At 38.8% G+C, this 17,445-nt stretch overlaps 1 protein-coding gene across 6 annotated transcripts in view; it reads left to right on the forward strand.

Annotated features, from left to right (window-relative positions):
- The window catches only part of C2CD5 (C2 calcium dependent domain containing 5), a 94,620-nt gene that overhangs the window by 5,614 nt on the left and 71,561 nt on the right, over positions 1–17,445 (forward strand). For all 6 annotated transcript variants that reach the window (XM_065940470.1, XM_065940427.1, XM_065940435.1 and 3 more), the window contains exons 3-5: positions 5,884–5,970; positions 7,553–7,724; positions 9,267–9,362. In XM_065940470.1, the coding sequence (XP_065796542.1) occupies positions 5,884–5,970; positions 7,553–7,724; positions 9,267–9,362 (355 nt within the window). The remainder of the gene's footprint in view (positions 1–5,883; positions 5,971–7,552; positions 7,725–9,266; positions 9,363–17,445) is intronic.

The raw sequence follows: 17,445 nt of genomic DNA on the forward strand, positions 1-17,445 counted from the left end.
CATTACTGTATGAATGCATAGGAAAGGGGCATAATGAATCTGGGCTGGTGATAAGAAACCTTTGTGCTGGACTGGGAAGATGGTAACATCTCCACAGGCAGAGAGGAAAAGGGAGCATTTTTTGGATGAATAGGACAAACTTGATAAAAGCAAAAGGAGGGGGTAGAGCACATGAAATGGAAGAGGGGGTTCTTGTTGAAGTGGGAAATAAAATTTGGCTGGGTAAAGGGGGTATGGGCTGCCCTGGTGGCTCAGATGGATACAGATTACCAAATGGTCTGAAAAGGAGGGGCAGAAGTCTGTATGGTTGGTCTTCTCTTAACCAGTTTCTCCCAACTGACTCATTACGGTCTCCAATGCTCTGCGTTTCTGCCATAAACACATTTTTTAATACCGCGTATCGTTAGATTCTGCTCTAGTGTGCGTGTTTCTCCCATCAGCTCTGATGTATTACTAAGAGGTAGTTGTGTTTATTCCCTACCCTATTTATGCCAACTCTGATTGTTACTGTTATTGTTTAAACCTCATACAATTCAGTGATTTAAGTGGGATAATGAAGTTGATAATGCTATGTAAAGACTTACGGATACAGTTGCTAAAAATTACTCCTGAATCAGATGAAGATTTTAAAATGAGTATTCTCTATCCATAGTTTTTTGTTACCAGTAATTTTAAGTCTACCACTTGAAAAAAAAGATTTGTTTATATGGCTGCACCAGGTCTTAGCTGTGGCATGTGGGATCTAGTTCCCTGACCAGGGATCTTACCTGGGCCCCTGCATTGGAAGTACAGAGACCTAGCCACTGGACTCCCAGGGAAGTCTCTCTACTGCATTAAAAGGAAACCCAACTGGCAGACATAGATGGTACACTAAGGGTGTTGTTTATACAAAAAAGATGCTATAGAACTGTCAGCAGTGGATCCTTAATCAAAGATGAAGCCTTTAGTTTTATGATAAAAGATAGAAAAATGAATATTTATTTGCCTGTTTTTATTTGAAAATGTTTACTGCTTGTATCATTTTTAATGATTATCTGATCTAACCAAATTATTTGACTACTCAGATATTGGTCCTGGTTGTATTGGTTGAGGGAATTTCTGCTATATATGATGTGAGGCTTTCAGGAAGCCAGTGAAGACCAAGTAGTACTTAAAGATGACTATTAAATAGGAATCTCCAGGATGAATGGCATGGGATTCTGTACAAGGGAAGTATTAATCAAAATATATTAATGCATGTTACAAACTGTTCTGCTAAACTACATTATCATTTTGTGTTTACCCAGGAGCCTTTGAAGGAACTGGGAGGGGAAAAGAAATTAATATTTAATGAGCATCTTCTACCAGACATTTTGCTAGGTCTCTACATGCATTATCCTGATTAATGCTTACAGCAACTCCTCTTTTCAGAGGAGGAGGCAGCTTTAAATAACAGGTTAAATAACTTTCTCAAGATAATTTAGCTAATGAGTGGGAAAAGAGAATGCCTTTACCTTACCAGGGAATCTCATTAAAATCCCTTATGTTCTTTAGGTAAATGGTGAGGCATTCATTTAATTGCTGAGTAATAAAATCTCCTTTGAATTAAATAAGACCAAATGAACTCTGATTCTTCCTTAGTAGGTTGGGAATCACCACAATGTTGGCAGAGTACCTGCTCTAGCCTTTTTCTTCTTCTGAAATCTTTTGTTGGTTTAGAGTAGTATGGAGACTGTTAGATTTTTACTGTGGATGGAATTGGCAGTTCACCTCCCCCTCCTCAAAGAAATGCACGTTATAGCGCAACACTGTAGGGACAGGACTTAAGAGGGCGGAAAAATCACAACGTAGGGAATCATATGCTGGGTTTGGCAGTTGAGCCAAAACCCTTGAGTATTGAATGGTGTTGAATGGTATTATGAATCCTAATGATATTCTACTTCAAATAAAGTAGTTTTTAGGTAAATTAAAAAATAAATATTTCTTTCGTGTTTTGAATGTTGAAATGTAATAAACATTAGAGAAGTAGTGAGTAGGTTTCTTCTGTGGGGTCTTTTTCATCATTTCATTTCTTTTACATTTGTGATTTAAAGGTAAAAAAGATAGTTACACAGTAATACAGTTGGCCCTTCACACCCCTGGGGTCCGCTTCCGTGGATTCAACCAACTGCAGGTAGAAAATATTTGGGAAAAAAAAAATTCCAGAAAGTTCCAAAAAGCAACACTTGAATTTTTTGTGTATGGCAGCTATTTACATAGTATGGGCTTCCTAGGTGGCATTAGCGGTAAAGAACTTAACCTGCCAATCCAGGAGACTTGAGACAAGGCTAGGGTTGAATCCCTGGGTTGGGAAGATCTGCTGGTGAAGGGAATGGCAACCCAGTAGCCTTGCCTTGAGAATCCCATGGACAGAGGACCCTGGTGGGCTACAGTCTATAGGGTCACAAAGAGACAGGACTGAAGTGACTTAGCACACACGCACATGTTGTATTTACAACTATTTACATAGCATTTTAGAGAAGGAAGTGGCAACCCACTCCAGTATTCTTGGCTGGAGAATTCTTTGGACAGAGGAACCTGGTGGGCCACAGTTCATAGGTTTGCAAAGAGTTGGACACGGCTGAAGCAACTTGACATGCACGCATATAGCATTTACATTGTATTAGGTACTAAAGGTAACCTAGAGATGATTTACAGTGTACAGGGAATTGTGCATATTTCCTGTACAGAAATTTCTGTGCAAATACTGTGCCATTTTATATAAGGGACTTGAGCATCCACAAATTTGGCTCTCTGTGGGTTGGGCGAGGGGTAGGGAGGAGTCCTGGAACCAATACCTGGGTACTGAGAGCCAACTGAGCATGAATCACTCCTGTTACAAAAGATTCGAACACTCAGAAGTAAACTTGAAAGCCCCTTACTTCTTACAACACTGTCCTGTGTCATCTGCTCCCTTATCAGTTCCTTCTTCAGAGATCATTGCTGTCCCATTTTTGGCATGTACCTGTCTACTCCTGCCTCTAAAGAAAGCAACTTTTACATATCATATGTTTCTTGTTTTTTCCAGTTATTATGCCATGGACATATTCTCCTCACAGCGTATATAGTCAGCTCCATTCTTTAGTAGGGAGTGTGTGATTCAGTCACTTTCTTGTTGTCCCTAGGCTTTTGTATATTTTTTGGAGGAGGGGCCACATGTGAAAGTACTTCTTTAGGATAAATTCCTGGAAATAAATCCAGAGTTCTATAATTTGAATTTAAACAAAGTTTTTGCCATTTGAATTTATTTTAATTTTTGATGTTTTTGACTTTTAAAATAGCCCATTTAAGAAATAGGTAATATACATGCGTGTCAAAATTCAACAGGTACAAAACGAGTCAGCCTCTCATTGCCTCTCCTTCAGCTGATCTGTTTTGTTCTTTTCAGTGGCCTCTGTTAACATTTGTTGTATATCCTTCCAGAAATAATCTGTGCACGTATAGGCATATGTCATATGCCTTATGATTTGTCATTTTTTTCCTCCACAAAGAATGCTGTACTCACCACCCTGCAGTAGAGATGTATCTTAGATATGGTTCCTTTTTTTTTTTTTTTAATTTTTAAATTCAATTTATTTTGGCTGCACTGGGCTCTTTGCTTCAGCACACAGACTTCTCTGCTTGCAGCACACGGTCTTAGTTGTGGTATGTGGGATCTTAGCTCCCCGACCAGGGATCACACCTGGACTAGTGTTTGGAGAACGGCTTCGTTTTTCTGTTTAGCACTACATCGTGCAGCTTTCCCATGCTTGATTTAGCCAGTCCCCAATTGATGGCCATCTAGGTTACTTCCAATCATTTGCCACTATAATGCTGCTTGTATATGTCATTGCGCATCTCTATGAATTTAAAGGGTATGGGCATTTAACATTTTGATAAATGTTGTCAGGCTGCACTTTGTGAAGATTGTTCAAAGCTGCACTCACAGCAAGAGTATGAGCATGAAACTCTCACACTGTTTTTTCAGACTTTTTGACCTCTGCCGACCTAAGTAGTCAACATGTTGGTTTAGTTTGTTTTCATCTTTTGATATATTAAAAAGACATCTGCATTTCCGTTTCTTTGAATTTCTGATTTTCAGTTGGTTTATTGATCTTTTTCTTACTGCTTTGTAGGAACTTGTTAGAAATCAAGGAAACTAGCTGTTTGTGACATATTTGGCAAATCCTTTTTCTCAGTTTCTTATTTATTATAGTCCTTACCATGCCTGATGGAGTAGGAAATGGCAACCCACATCAGTATTCTTGCCTGGAAAATTCCATGAACAGTAGAGCTTGGCTGCCTACAGTTCATGGGATCACAAAGAGTGAGAAAGCTGAGCACACACACCATGCAAGAACTTAACTATTTTTGTGTAATTTCTTAAACTTTTTCTACCCTCTGACGCAACTGCCTAGGTACAAAATGGTGGGTATCATCCCTGATAATTCAAATTGTGTGATAAAATGTACAGAAGATAATGACTGTAGTTTTGGGTATTTTGCTTTTAGAATATTTTCTGGACTGATTAAACATTAATATCTGCCCGTATTATAATACTAAAAGTAGGATTGTAAGTCAGGAAGGAAAGATTTCACGGGTGCTCTGACTGAACCAGCATCTCCTAAGTATCTACAATGTGCAAAATTCTTTACTGGGTATTGGGCTAAACCTTTAGTGAATTTTGAGGGTGGGTGATACATACTGGTGAGAACTGATAAAATTGGGAAAGAGCTTGGCAAGATCAAATTTAGGAAAGATGAGACAACCTAGGAAGTAGTTTCTTATCTGTTTTGCTCTTAAGCCTCCTGACCGCTTCTCAAGTCCAGTCTGAGGTTTCACAATTTCCGTTCTTTGTTAGAAGCGTCCCAGGGATTTAGCCTGCTTTCCATCTTCATTTCCTTCTTACTTTTTCTTTTTGATTTAGTGCCCGCCAAGACTGACTATGAAACCCAATAGACTCCCCATCCAACCCCTTTTATTGTCCCCGAATGTAGGAACATAAAACCCTTAATGACCATGGTTTATTGCTGATCACTGTGTATACACAAGTAAAGATTTTTAAAAATAACAAATATGAGGAAGTAAGAAAATAGAGGAGTATATGTTACTAAGTTCTTGTAATAATAGGCTGTGGTTCTGGATTCTCTTGATGAGCTGGTAAGACAGTTGTCCTTTTTACCTTCTACTTTTGTTTTGCTGGTCCTCCCCCCTTAAGACTTTCCTCTTTTGTTTAAGCTCCTGTTCAGTGAAGGCTGTGTTGGGTACTTCCTCCATACGGACTTGGTGGTGGATTAGCCACTAAGTCGTGTCCCACACTTGTGACCTCATGGACCAGTCTCCTCTGTCCGTGGGATTTTCCAGACAAGAACAGTAGAGTGGGTTGCCGTTTCCTTCTCGACTCGGGATTGAACTTGGGTCTCCTGCATTGCAGGTGGATTCTTTACAGACTGAGCCCCCAGGGAAGCCGTCACACTGACATCATGGTCTGATTTTAATCTCTCCGTGCCGTGCTGTGCTTCATCGCTCAGTTGTGTCCGACTCTGTGTGACCCCATGGCCTGTATCCTGCCAGGCTCCTCTGTCCTTGGGGATTCTCCAGGCAAGAATACTGGAGGGGGTTGCCATGTCCTTCTCCAGGGGACCTTTCTAAACCAGGGATCCGTAGAGCTAGTCAAACAGAACAGTGGGTGAGCCTTTGTTCCCTTGTTCCCAGGTATAATCTATCGACTTACCTGGACCTTCCTGTTTTCTCCCCTTTCATCTCAGGGATAATTGTCTTTTTCCCTCTGAATGGTTGATCTTCCCATTGCTTAGCTGACGTTAAATTTTATTTTTATTCACATTTTTGATCTGTATATTTGAATTGTTTCTCATTTGTTTTTAGGTAAAATTTGGTAATACCACCTTTAAAACAGATGTGTGTCTCAAGTCCCTCAACCCGCAGTGGAACTCAGAGTGGTTTAAATTTGAGGTAAGTTTTTAAATGTCAGCATTTTTTGTGTGTGTATTTTTGAGATGACCCTTTTTTCTCCCCTCCCCAGGAATGACTGGACTACCTTTTATTTCAGGTATTGTAGTTTTTCTACACCAGGAAAATATTTCCTCTGTGTGTGCTCAGTCTCTCAATTGTGTTCTTTTTGGCCCCATTAGCCTCTGCCCTTGGGATTCTCCAGGCAAGAATACTGGAATGGGTTCATCTTCCAGGGCATCTTCTCAACCCAGGGATCAAATCTGCATCTCCTGCATTGGCAGGCATATTCTTTACCACTAGTACCAGCTGGGAAGCCCTAGGAATATTGAGTTTTCAAAAAAATTATGTTACAGTTTAGAAAAATGGTGTATGAATAGGAGAGCCCAGATTAAAAAGATGTTATATTATTATGTAATAATTTTCCTCTGGATTTTAGCATATACCAAAAATCACTTAAGAACTGTGTACAGATTAAAAGTTTTTTGAATTTTGTAAAAATATATCATAAATATTACCACTTTCACAATTTTTAAGTGTACAATATGACATTAATTGCATTTACCTGCATACAGTGATATGCAAGCATCACCACTATTTCCAAAACTTTATGGTCCCTTCAGAGAAACTACTCATTCAGCACCAACTCCCTATGCCCTCCTCTCCCCTACAGCTTATAACCTCTCATCTACTTTCTGTCTCTGAATTTGCCTTTGTAAATATTTCATATAAGTGGAATCATAAGTATTTGTCCTCTTGTGTGTGGCTTTTTTCACTTAACATGATGTTTTCAGGGTTCATCTGTGTTGTGCAGTGTGTATCCAAATTTCTTTTTATGGCTGAATAATAATCTATCTTATGAACATACCATATTTTGTTTATTCTCTTCATCTGTTTTTGGACACTTGGATTTGTTTCTGCCTTTCGGCTGTTGTGACTAATGCTGCACTAGTGAACACCGGCATACAAGGATCTGTTTGAATCTTTGTTTTCAGTTCTTTTGGGTATATACCTAGAAGTGGAGTGGCTTATGGTAATTTCTGTGTTTAGCTTTCTAAGGAACTGCCAAATTTTTCCACAGTGGTTGCACCATTTTGCATTCCCACCAGCATGTCTTGAGAGTTTCAGTTTTTCCATATTCTTGTCAATATTTATTTATTTTAAAAATGTCAGTCATCCTAGTAGGTCTGAAGTGGTTTTCACAATATAATTTTAATGTACATTTTTATTATGAATGAGGTGAGTTCTTATGGCTAAGGCTCATTTGCATTCTTTTACTTTGAACTGTCTCATATTTTAACCACCAGAGGAAGATATTTAGATTTTGGAGGTAGATTTCACCAGACTTGATGACCATTTTAATACAAAGAATGTAAATGTGAGGTGGTATCTCATTGGTTTTCTTTTGCATTTCTCTGATGGCAAGTCTCTCTACCTTTACTTAGTGATAAATCTGTAAGATTTTTTTTCCTAGAGATAAGTAATCTTCTATATTATGCATTCATTTATGGTAATGAAGATTTTTATTGTAAGATTTTTATTATATTTTTATTATAAGACTTAACTTTTAAAGTATCCTTTTTAGGTGGATGATGAAGATTTACAAGATGAACCTCTCCAGATCACAGTTCTCGACCATGACACATACAGTGCAAATGACGCCATTGGTAAAGTCTACATTGACATTGATCCTTTACTGTACAGTGAGGCCGCAACTGTCATCTCAGGGTGGTTTCCAATTTATGATACCATTCACGGTAAGCAGTACGTCTTGAGAAATTAAGTCACAACCTTTTTAAAAAAATTAATTCTTCAAAATTATTTTTGATCGTGCTGGGTCTTTGTTGCTGCGTGGGCTTTTCTCGAGCTGAGGTGAGCGAGGGCTGCTCTGTTGTGGAGCATGGGCTCCAGGAACCTGGGCTTCGGTAGTTGTGGCTCACGGGTTCCAGAGCTCAGGCTCAGCAGCTGTGCACGGACTTGCCCCGGGTGTCATATGGGATCTTCCTGGGCCAGGGATTTGAACCCGTGTCCCTTGCATTGGCAGACCTGTACTTAATCACTGGACCACCAGGGAAGTCCTCACAATCTTTTAATTTATCTTAAAGACTTTTGTGCTAAACTTGGTTTTTTTTAAAAATATGGCTTTTGTTTTAAGAGACGTGGTAGTATGTATTGCTGGTAGAATTGTAACTTTTCTGACCATAATTTGGAATAATGCTTGCTGTACTTGTGCAATACAGTAAGCAAATATATCATTTTGAAAATCATCTAATATTAGTACTCTGTTTCTAAAGCATACTTTAAAATGAATGATTTTGAAACTTTTCTGCTTAAAAATTCTTGAAGAAAAGTGTTCAAAGGCTTTTTGTTACCTAAAGTTCTCAAAGTCTGGTCTGGGGACATCTGTGTGTCCCCGAGTTACTTTCACAGGCCCCGAGAAGTGAGATGAAAACTGTTTTCGGCATGACACTTATATGTATGCCATTTGCCATTTTTAGTCTTATTTTCTTACGAAGTTACAATGGAGCTTTCTGGAGGTCTTATGATAATATCATGTTACCACACGCTGAATGCAGAGCAGAAATGAGAATCTAAGTATTTCATTAAGTTACACACTATAGAGGTTTGAAAAAATGTAATGCCACTCTTATCATTAAACATTTTTTTGTTTTTCAAAATATAGTCATTTTTACAAAAATATTTATTTTGACATAAATGGATTTCCTGTTAGTTTAAATGAAGTAATAGGTAAATATTTTTCTGAATTCTCAGTTTAAATTTGTAACATGGTAAATACTGAAGATAGGTTTTGCCCCACCTAGACAAAGACTCTTTGAGATCCTCAATAATTTTTGAGATTAGAGGGGCCCAGTGGTCAAAAAGTTGAGAACCACTAACCTAAAAATAATGTAATCTCTTTAAAAGGACAGGTGAACTCAAACTGGCAGATGCTTCTGCCTACAGTCTTGCACTTTTCTGCCTATTTTACATTTTTGACCTGGCAATTCCATTGGTAGTAGTTTATTATAAGAAGGTAAGATGTTTGATGAGATTTGTGTGTATTGTGACATTATTCATATTCTGTATTTTTACTGATATTTAAAATGGTAAAATAAGTTGGGAACAGTATTTACTTAAATAGAGCATCTGTAGAATAAAAATAATTAGGAAACAAGATTAGCATTGCTATTATGATTGATACATTATTTTAAAATCATTAATTGGCATTTATTTGCTGATTATTTAATTATACTTTATTTTCTAAAGGAGGAAACTTGATTTTCCTTTTGAAATTACAGGTATCCGTGGGGAAATCAATGTAGTTGTCAAAGTAGACCTCTTCAATGATTTAAATCGATTCAGGCAGTCATCATGTGGAGTCAAATTCTTTTGCAGTAAGTAAATATATTTTATTACTCATTTGACAGGACATTTAATAAATTTATTAATAAATATGAGAAAATTTTGTTAACTTACACATATTTATATGAATAAATGTGAAAATATTAATAAATATGTTAAATATTAGAAATCAAATTAATATCTCAGAAGGCTAACAGAAAACCTATCATACTTTGGTCTTAATGTCAAAGAGAAAATTGCTAGTTTTTCAGAACTAATTGCTGTAGCTCTGGAAACTTAGATCTGATTTCAAAGTAGATGATAGCCAATTTTTCACAAGTTCATAGAAAGTTTTTTCCAGAAAAATCCAGTGGGGCATTTCTGTGCGTGTGGTTGTCATGACGATGTCACAGGGGCCCACAGGGAGGCTGCCTTTGGCTGTCCCCCCGTTCTCTGACTTCTCTAGTCTCTATGCCGGCCTCCGCCCAGGCCCACAGAGCATGATTAGAAGGAATCACATTAATTACCGCTGGTTACAGTCACTTAACACCATTAGAAAGAGTAGCAGGTGAAGATTTTTGAATTTTTTTCAGAATTTTTAAAGACGAATCCATATGTTAATGAGAGAATATTTACTTAAACCTTATGTTTAGTGATATTGGGTTTGAGGTGGAGAATTGATTGGTAAAGCACTACATTAGAAATATCTAAGAATGACTGGAAACAAGATTGAAGATAAAGGTGAAAAGTTTTTTCCTGCAGTGCAACAAATTAATTCCGCCTTAGAGAAATCAGTTACAGGAATGCGAAGTGTGCTAGCATTTGGTTCAGTCTTAACTCAAAACGTAATAATTAAGGGAATAAACCCAAACTGATATATAGAGAACAAGCCCACAGTTCATCAAGGCTACATGTTGAAAGAAAATGAGTGCATTCTTAAACCAGGTGTGAGCCCATGTGTAATATAAAACATTGTGATATAAAACAGCTGATACACTATATTTGAACATAGCCTACACTACCTTGATGTCAGCAGGTAGTCAGTGGTCAGAGACAATGCGAGTGGAGAGAACTTGTTGCACTTTCTCAATCAATGAAGACAAATCCCATTAATATCTACATTTGGGAAACATATTTGTTGAGGCTACATGCGTGGAATATTCAGACCTAATTCAAATGGGTTGTTCAAAATCAGACAATACAGAGGTGGAACCATTTGTGGTGGATGGACATGTATATCTTGCAGAAGTCTCACATGACTTTAAAACGCAGAATTATTTTAAAAGCATAATTATTGGACTCTAACTTATAGAGAAGATTGCAAGCTACTCATCTAGTTTAAGTTTTACTCTTGGGAGGAGCCAAGATGGCGGAGGAGTAGGACGGGGAGACCACTTTCTCTCCTAGAAATTCATCAAAAGAATAACTGAACACAGAGCAAACTTCACAAAACAACTTCTGATCGCTAGCTGAGGTCATCAGGCGCCCAGAAAAGCAGCCCATTGTCTTCGAAAGGAGGTAGGACAAAATATAAAAGATAAAAAGCGAGACAAAAGAGCGAAGGCCGGAGATCCGTCCAGGGGAAGGGACTTAATAGAGGACGTTCCCAGACACCGGGAAACCCTCGCACTGGCGGGCCTGGGGGAAGTGTTGGAATCTCAAGAGTTTGAATCTGACTGGGAGGGATACAATAAATAAAACCCACAGATTAGGAGCCTAAAAGCAACTCTCAGCAGAAAAGTACCCCAGACGCCCGCATCCGCCACCAGCAAGTGGGGGCGGAACAGAGAGGAGCGGGCGGCATTACTTGGGGCAGGGTCCGGGCCTGAGCGCCCTGAGGACAACCACAGGGAGCTTTTGTGAGTTGCCAACTTGAACCTTGGGAGAGCAAAGAGAGAGAAAATTAACCAGCCCGAACACACTGCCGGCCGTTCGCAGAACAAAGGGACCGAGATTCTGGGCGACCGAAGTCCGCCGGGAGGGTCGTGGCCAGACGGAGGGCGCGGGCGGGAACTGGGGCTGGGGACGCGGAGGACAGAGGGCGCGCACGCCCGACTGGCGCCGGCGGGGACTGAGACTGGGACCGCGCAGGGCAGAAGACGCGCCGCACCCGGGGAGAGAGCGCCCGTCAAGCGCCTGGCTGCCTGGGCCGCTCGGGCGGCGTGGGGCCGGAGCGCGGGCCGGCTTTGTGTGCCGCGCTTTTGTGAATCGCCCGAGGGCTGGAGCCGCGCGCAACTTGGCACGCGCTTCAGACAGAGCAGCCCGGAGCCTGAGCAGCGCAGACCGAGAAAAGAGCGCAAGCCTCTCCCGGGAGCGCCGGCCCCTCCCCGCACAGCCCCTCCCCGCACAGCCCCTCTCCGCAGCACGACGGAACTAGCTACCTGAATAAGAATCCACCTCCGCCCCCTGTGTCAGGGCGGAAATTAGGCGCGGAAGAGACCAGCAACAGAACCCAAATAAACAAAGGGAACCGCTTCAGAAGGGACCAGTGCAACAGATTAAAATCCCTGAAGAAACCACCGACTGACTACAACGGAAGGGCCTGTAGATATCGAGAAGTGTAAACTGGAACGAGGAGCTATCTGAAGCTGAGCCGAACCCACACTGACCGCAACAGCTCCAGAGAAATTCCTAGATATATTTTTTCTTTTTCTTTTCTTTTTCTTTTAAGTAAGGAAAAAAAATTTTTTTTTTCTTTTTTCTTGGTTCTCTTTTATTTTCCTTTAAAAATTCCCTATTACTCCCCCATTACTCCTTAACTTTCATTTTCATAGATTTTTTACGATTTTTTTTAATTAGGCAAAACAATTTTTTTTCTCTTTCTTTTTTCTTTTTTTTCTTTTTCTTCTTTTTTTTTCTTTTCTTTCTTCTTCTCTTCTATTTTCTCTTTTTCTTTTTCTCTGATTTCTTTTAAAGCCCTCTAGCACTCCTTTTACTACGCCTTAATCTTCATTTTCAATACACTATAACCTTGCAGAAGAAAGAGAAAAAAAAAAGAAGAGAAGCCCTATTTTTATACCAAACTTCATATATATTTCTAAAATTTCTTTTGTGTGTTTGGGTTTTTGTTTTTAATATAGTATTTTTAAGAGCCTAACCTCTACTCTAGATTTTTAATTTTTGTTTTTCAGTGTATGATATAAATTGTGAACATTTAAGAATCCAATATTCAGCTCCCATTTTTATTCAGGAGTGTGTTGATTACTCTCTCCCAATCTTGACTCTGTTTTCTACCTCAGAACACCTCTATTTCCTCCTTTCCCCTTCTCTTCCCAATCCAATTCTGTGAATCTTTGTGGGTGTCTGTGCTACGGAGAACACTCTGGGATCAGACAACTTCGTAGATCTGTCTCTCTCCTCTTGAGTCCCCCTCTTTCTCCTCCTGCCCATCTCTATCTCCCTCCTCCCTCTCCTCTTCTCCATGTAACTCAGTGAACCTCTCTGGGTCTCCCTAACGGGGGAGAAACTTTCCACCATTAACCTAGAAGTTTTATTATCAGTGCTGTATAGTTGGAGAAGTCCTGAGACTACAGGAAGAATAAAACTGAAATCCAGAAGCAGGAGACTTAAGCCCCAAACCTGAGAACACCAGAAAACTCCTGACTACATGGATCTTTAAGTAATAAGTGACCGTACAAAAGCCTCCATACCTGCTCCGAAACCAACCACCACCCAAGAGCCAATAAGTTTTAGAGCACGACATACCACGCAAATTCTCCAGCAACGCAGGAACATTGCCCTGAACGTCAACATACAGACTGCCCAAGGTCACACCTAACACATAGACCCATCTCAAAACTCATTACTGGGCACTCCATTGCTATCTAAAGAGAAGAAATCAAGATCCGCACACCAGAACACCGACGCAAGCTTCGCTAATCAGGAAACCTTGACAAGCCAATCGTCTAACCCCACCCACTGGGTAAAACCTCCACAATAAAAAGGAACCACAGACCTGCAGAATACAGAAAGCCCACTCCAGACACAGCAATCTAAACAAGATGAAAAGGCAGAGAAATACCCAACAGGTAAAGGAACATGAAAAAAGCCCACCAAGTCAAACAAAAGAGGAGGAGATAGGGAATCTACCTGAAAAAGAATTCAGAATAATGATAATAAAAATGATCCAAAATCTTGAAAGCAAGATGGAGGTACAGATAAATAGCTTGGAGACAGATTGAAAAGATGCAAGAAATGTTTAATAAAGATCTAGAAGAAATAAAAAAGAGTCAGTTAAAAATGAATAATGCAATGAATGAGATCAAAAACACTCTGGAGGGAACCAAGAGTAGAATAACGGAGACAGAAGATAGGATAAGTGAGGTAGAAGATAAAATGGTGGACATAAATGAAGCAGAGAGGAAAAAAGAAAAAAGGATCAAAAGAAATGAGGACAACCTCAGGGACCTCTGGGACAATGTGAAACGCCCCAACATTCGAATCATAGGAGTCCCAGAAGAAGAAGACAAAAAGAAAGGCCATGAGAAAATACTCGAGGAGATAATAGCTGAAAACTTCCCTAAAATGGGGAAGGAAATAGCCACCCAAGTCCAAGAAACCCAGAGAGTCCCAAACAGGATAAACCCAAGGCGAAACACCCCAAGACACATATTAATCAAATTAACAAAGATCAAACACAAAGAACAAATACTAAAAGCAGAAAGGGAGAAACAACAAATAACACACAAAGGGATTCCTATAAGGATAACAGCTGATCTATCAATAGAAACCCTCCAGGCCAGAAGGGAATGGCAGGACATACTGAAAGTAATGAAAGAGAATAACCTACAACCTAGATTACTGTACCCAGCAAGGATCTCATTCAGATATGAAGGAGAATTCAAAAGCTTTACAGACAAGCAAAAGCTGAGAGAATTCAGCACCACCAAACCAGCTCTTCAACAAATGCTAAAGGATCTTCTCTAGACAGGAAATGCAGAAAGGTTGTATAAACGTGAACCCAACACAACAAAGTAAATGGCAACGGGACCACACCTATCAATAATTACCTTAAATGTAAATGGGTTGAATGCCCCAACCAAAAGACAAAGCCTGGCTGAATGGATACAAAAACAAGACCCCTATATATGCTGTCTACAAGAGACCCACCTCAAAACAAGGGACACATACAGATTGAAAGTGAAGGGCTGGAAAAAAATATTTCACGCAAACGGAGACCAAAAGAAAGGAGTCGCAATACTCATATCAGATAAAATAGACTTTCAAATAAAGGATGTGAAAAGAGACAAGGAAGGACACTACATAATGATCAAAGGATCAATCCAAGAAGAAGATATAACAATTATAAATATATATGCACCCAACATAGGAGCACCGCAATATGTACGGCAAACACTAACGAGTATGAAAGAGGAAATTAATAGTAACACAATAATAGTGGGAGACTTTAATACCCCACTCACAACTATGGATAGATCAACTAAACAGAAAATCAACAAGGAAACACAAACCTTAAATGATACAATGGACCAGCTAGACCTAATTGATATCTATAGGACATTTCACCCCAAAACAATCAACTTCACCTTTTTCTCAAGTGCACACGGAACCTTCTCCGGAATAGATCACATCCTGGGCCATAAATCTGGTCTTGGAAAATTCAAAAAAATTGAAATCATTCCAGTCATCTTTTCTGACCACAGTGCAGTAAGATTAGATCTCAATTCCCGGAAAAAAATTGTTGAAAATTCCAACATATGGAGGCTAAATAACACGCTTCTGAATAACCAACAAATCATAGAAGAAATCAAAAAAGAAATCAAAGTATGTATAGAAATAAATGAAAATGAAAACACAACAACCCAAAACCTATGGGACACTGTAAAAGCAGTGCTAAGGGGAAGGTTCATAGCATTACAGGCGCACATCAAGAAACAAGAAAAAAGCCAAATAAATAACCTAACTCTACACCTAAAGCAATTAGAGAAGGAAGAAATGAAGAACCCCAGGGTTAGTAGAAGGAAAGAAATCTTAAAAATTAGGGCAGAAATAAATGCAAAAGAAACTAAAGAGACCATAGCAAAAATCAACAAAGCTAAAAGCTGGTTTTTTGAAAAAATAAACAAAATTGACAAACCATTAGCAAGACTCATTAAGAAACAAAGAGAAGAACCAAATTAACAAAATAAGAAATGAAAAGGGTGAGATCACAACAGACAGCACTGAAATACAAAGGATTATAAGAGACTACTACCAGCAGCTCTATGCCAATAAAATGGACAACTTGGGTGAAATGGACAAATTGTTAGAAAAGTATAACTTTCCAAAACTGAACCAGGAAGAAATAGAAGATCTTAACAGAACCATCACAAGCAAGGAAATCGAAACTGTAATCAGAAATCTTCCAGCAAACAAAAGCCCAGGACCAGATGGCTTCACAGCTGAATTCTACCAAAAATTTAGAGAAGAGCTAACACCTATCTTACTCAAACTCTTCCAGAAAATTGCAGAAGAAGGTAAACTTCCAAACTCATTCTATGAGGCCACCATCACCCTAATTCCAAAACCAGACAAAGACGCCACAAAAAAAGAAAACTACAGGCCAATATCACTGATGAACATAGATGCAAAAATCCTTAACAAAATTCTAGTAAACAGAATCCAACAACATATTAAAAAAATCATACACCATGACCAAGTGGGCTTTATCCCAGGAATGCAAGGATTCTTTAATATCCGCAAATCAATCAACGTAATACACCACATTAACAAATTGAAAGATAAAAACCATATGATTATCTCAATAGATGCAGAGAAAGCCTTTGACAAAATTCAACACTCATTTATGATTAAAACTCTCCAGAAAGCAGGAATAGAAGGAACATACCTCAACATAATAAAAGCTATATATGACAAACCCACAGCAAGCATCACCCTCAATGGTGAAAAATTGAAAGCATTTCCTCTGAAATCAGGAACAAGACAAGGATGCCCACTCACCACTACTATTCAACATAGTGTTGGAAGTTTTGGCCACAGCAATCAGAGCAGAAAAAGACATAAAAGGAATCCAGATAGGAAAAGAAGAAGTGAAACTCTCGCTGTTTGCAGATGACATGATCCTCTACATAGAAAACCCTAAAGACTCTTCCAGAAAATTACTAGAGCTAATTAATGAATATAGTAAAGTTGCAGGATATAAAATTAACACACAGAAATCACTTGCATTCCTATACACTAACAATGAAAAAACAGAAAGAGAAATTAAGGAAACAATACCATTCACCATTGCAACAAAAAGAATAAAATACTTAGGAGTATATCTACCTAAAGAAACAAAAGACCTATACATAGAAAACTATAAAACACTGATGAAAGAAATCAAAGAGGACACAAACAGATGGAGAAACATACCGTGTTCATGGATTGGAAGAATCAATATTGTCAAAATGGCTATTCTACCCAAAGCAATCTATAGATTCAATGCAATCCCTATCAAGCTACCAAGGGTATTTTTCACAGAACTAGAACAAATAATTTCACAATTTGTATGGAAATACAAAAAACCTCGAATAGCCAAAGTAATCTTGAGAAAGAAGAATGGAACTGGAGGAATCAACCTGCCTGACTTCAGACTCTACTACAAAGCCACAGTCATCAAGACAGTATGGTACTGGCACAAAGACAGAAATATAGATCAATGGAACAGAATAGAAAGCCCAGAGATAAATCCACGAACCTATGGACACCTCATCTTTGACAAAGGAGGCAAGGATATACAATGGAAAAAAGACAATCTCTTTAACAAGTGGTGCTGGGAAAACTGGTCAACCACTTGTAAAAGAATGAAACTAGAATACTTCCTAACACCATACACAAAAATAAACTCAAAATGGATTAAAGATCTAAAAGTAAGACCAGAAACTATAAAACTCCTAGAGGAGAACATAGGCAAAACACTCTCCGACATAAATCACAGCAAGATCTTCTATGACCCACCTCCCAGAATATTGGAAATAAAAGCAAAAATAAACAAATGGGACCTAATGAAACTTAAAACCTTTTGCACAACAAAGGAAACTATAAGTAAGGTGAAAAGACAGCCCTCAGATTGGGAGAAAATAATAACAAATGAGGAAACAGACAAAGGATTAATCTCAAAAATATACAAGCAAC

The sequence above is a fragment of the Muntiacus reevesi genome, chromosome 1 (genome assembly GCF_963930625.1).
Source record: "Muntiacus reevesi chromosome 1, mMunRee1.1, whole genome shotgun sequence".
In the NCBI taxonomy this organism is placed as follows: Eukaryota; Metazoa; Chordata; class Mammalia; order Artiodactyla; family Cervidae; genus Muntiacus; species Muntiacus reevesi.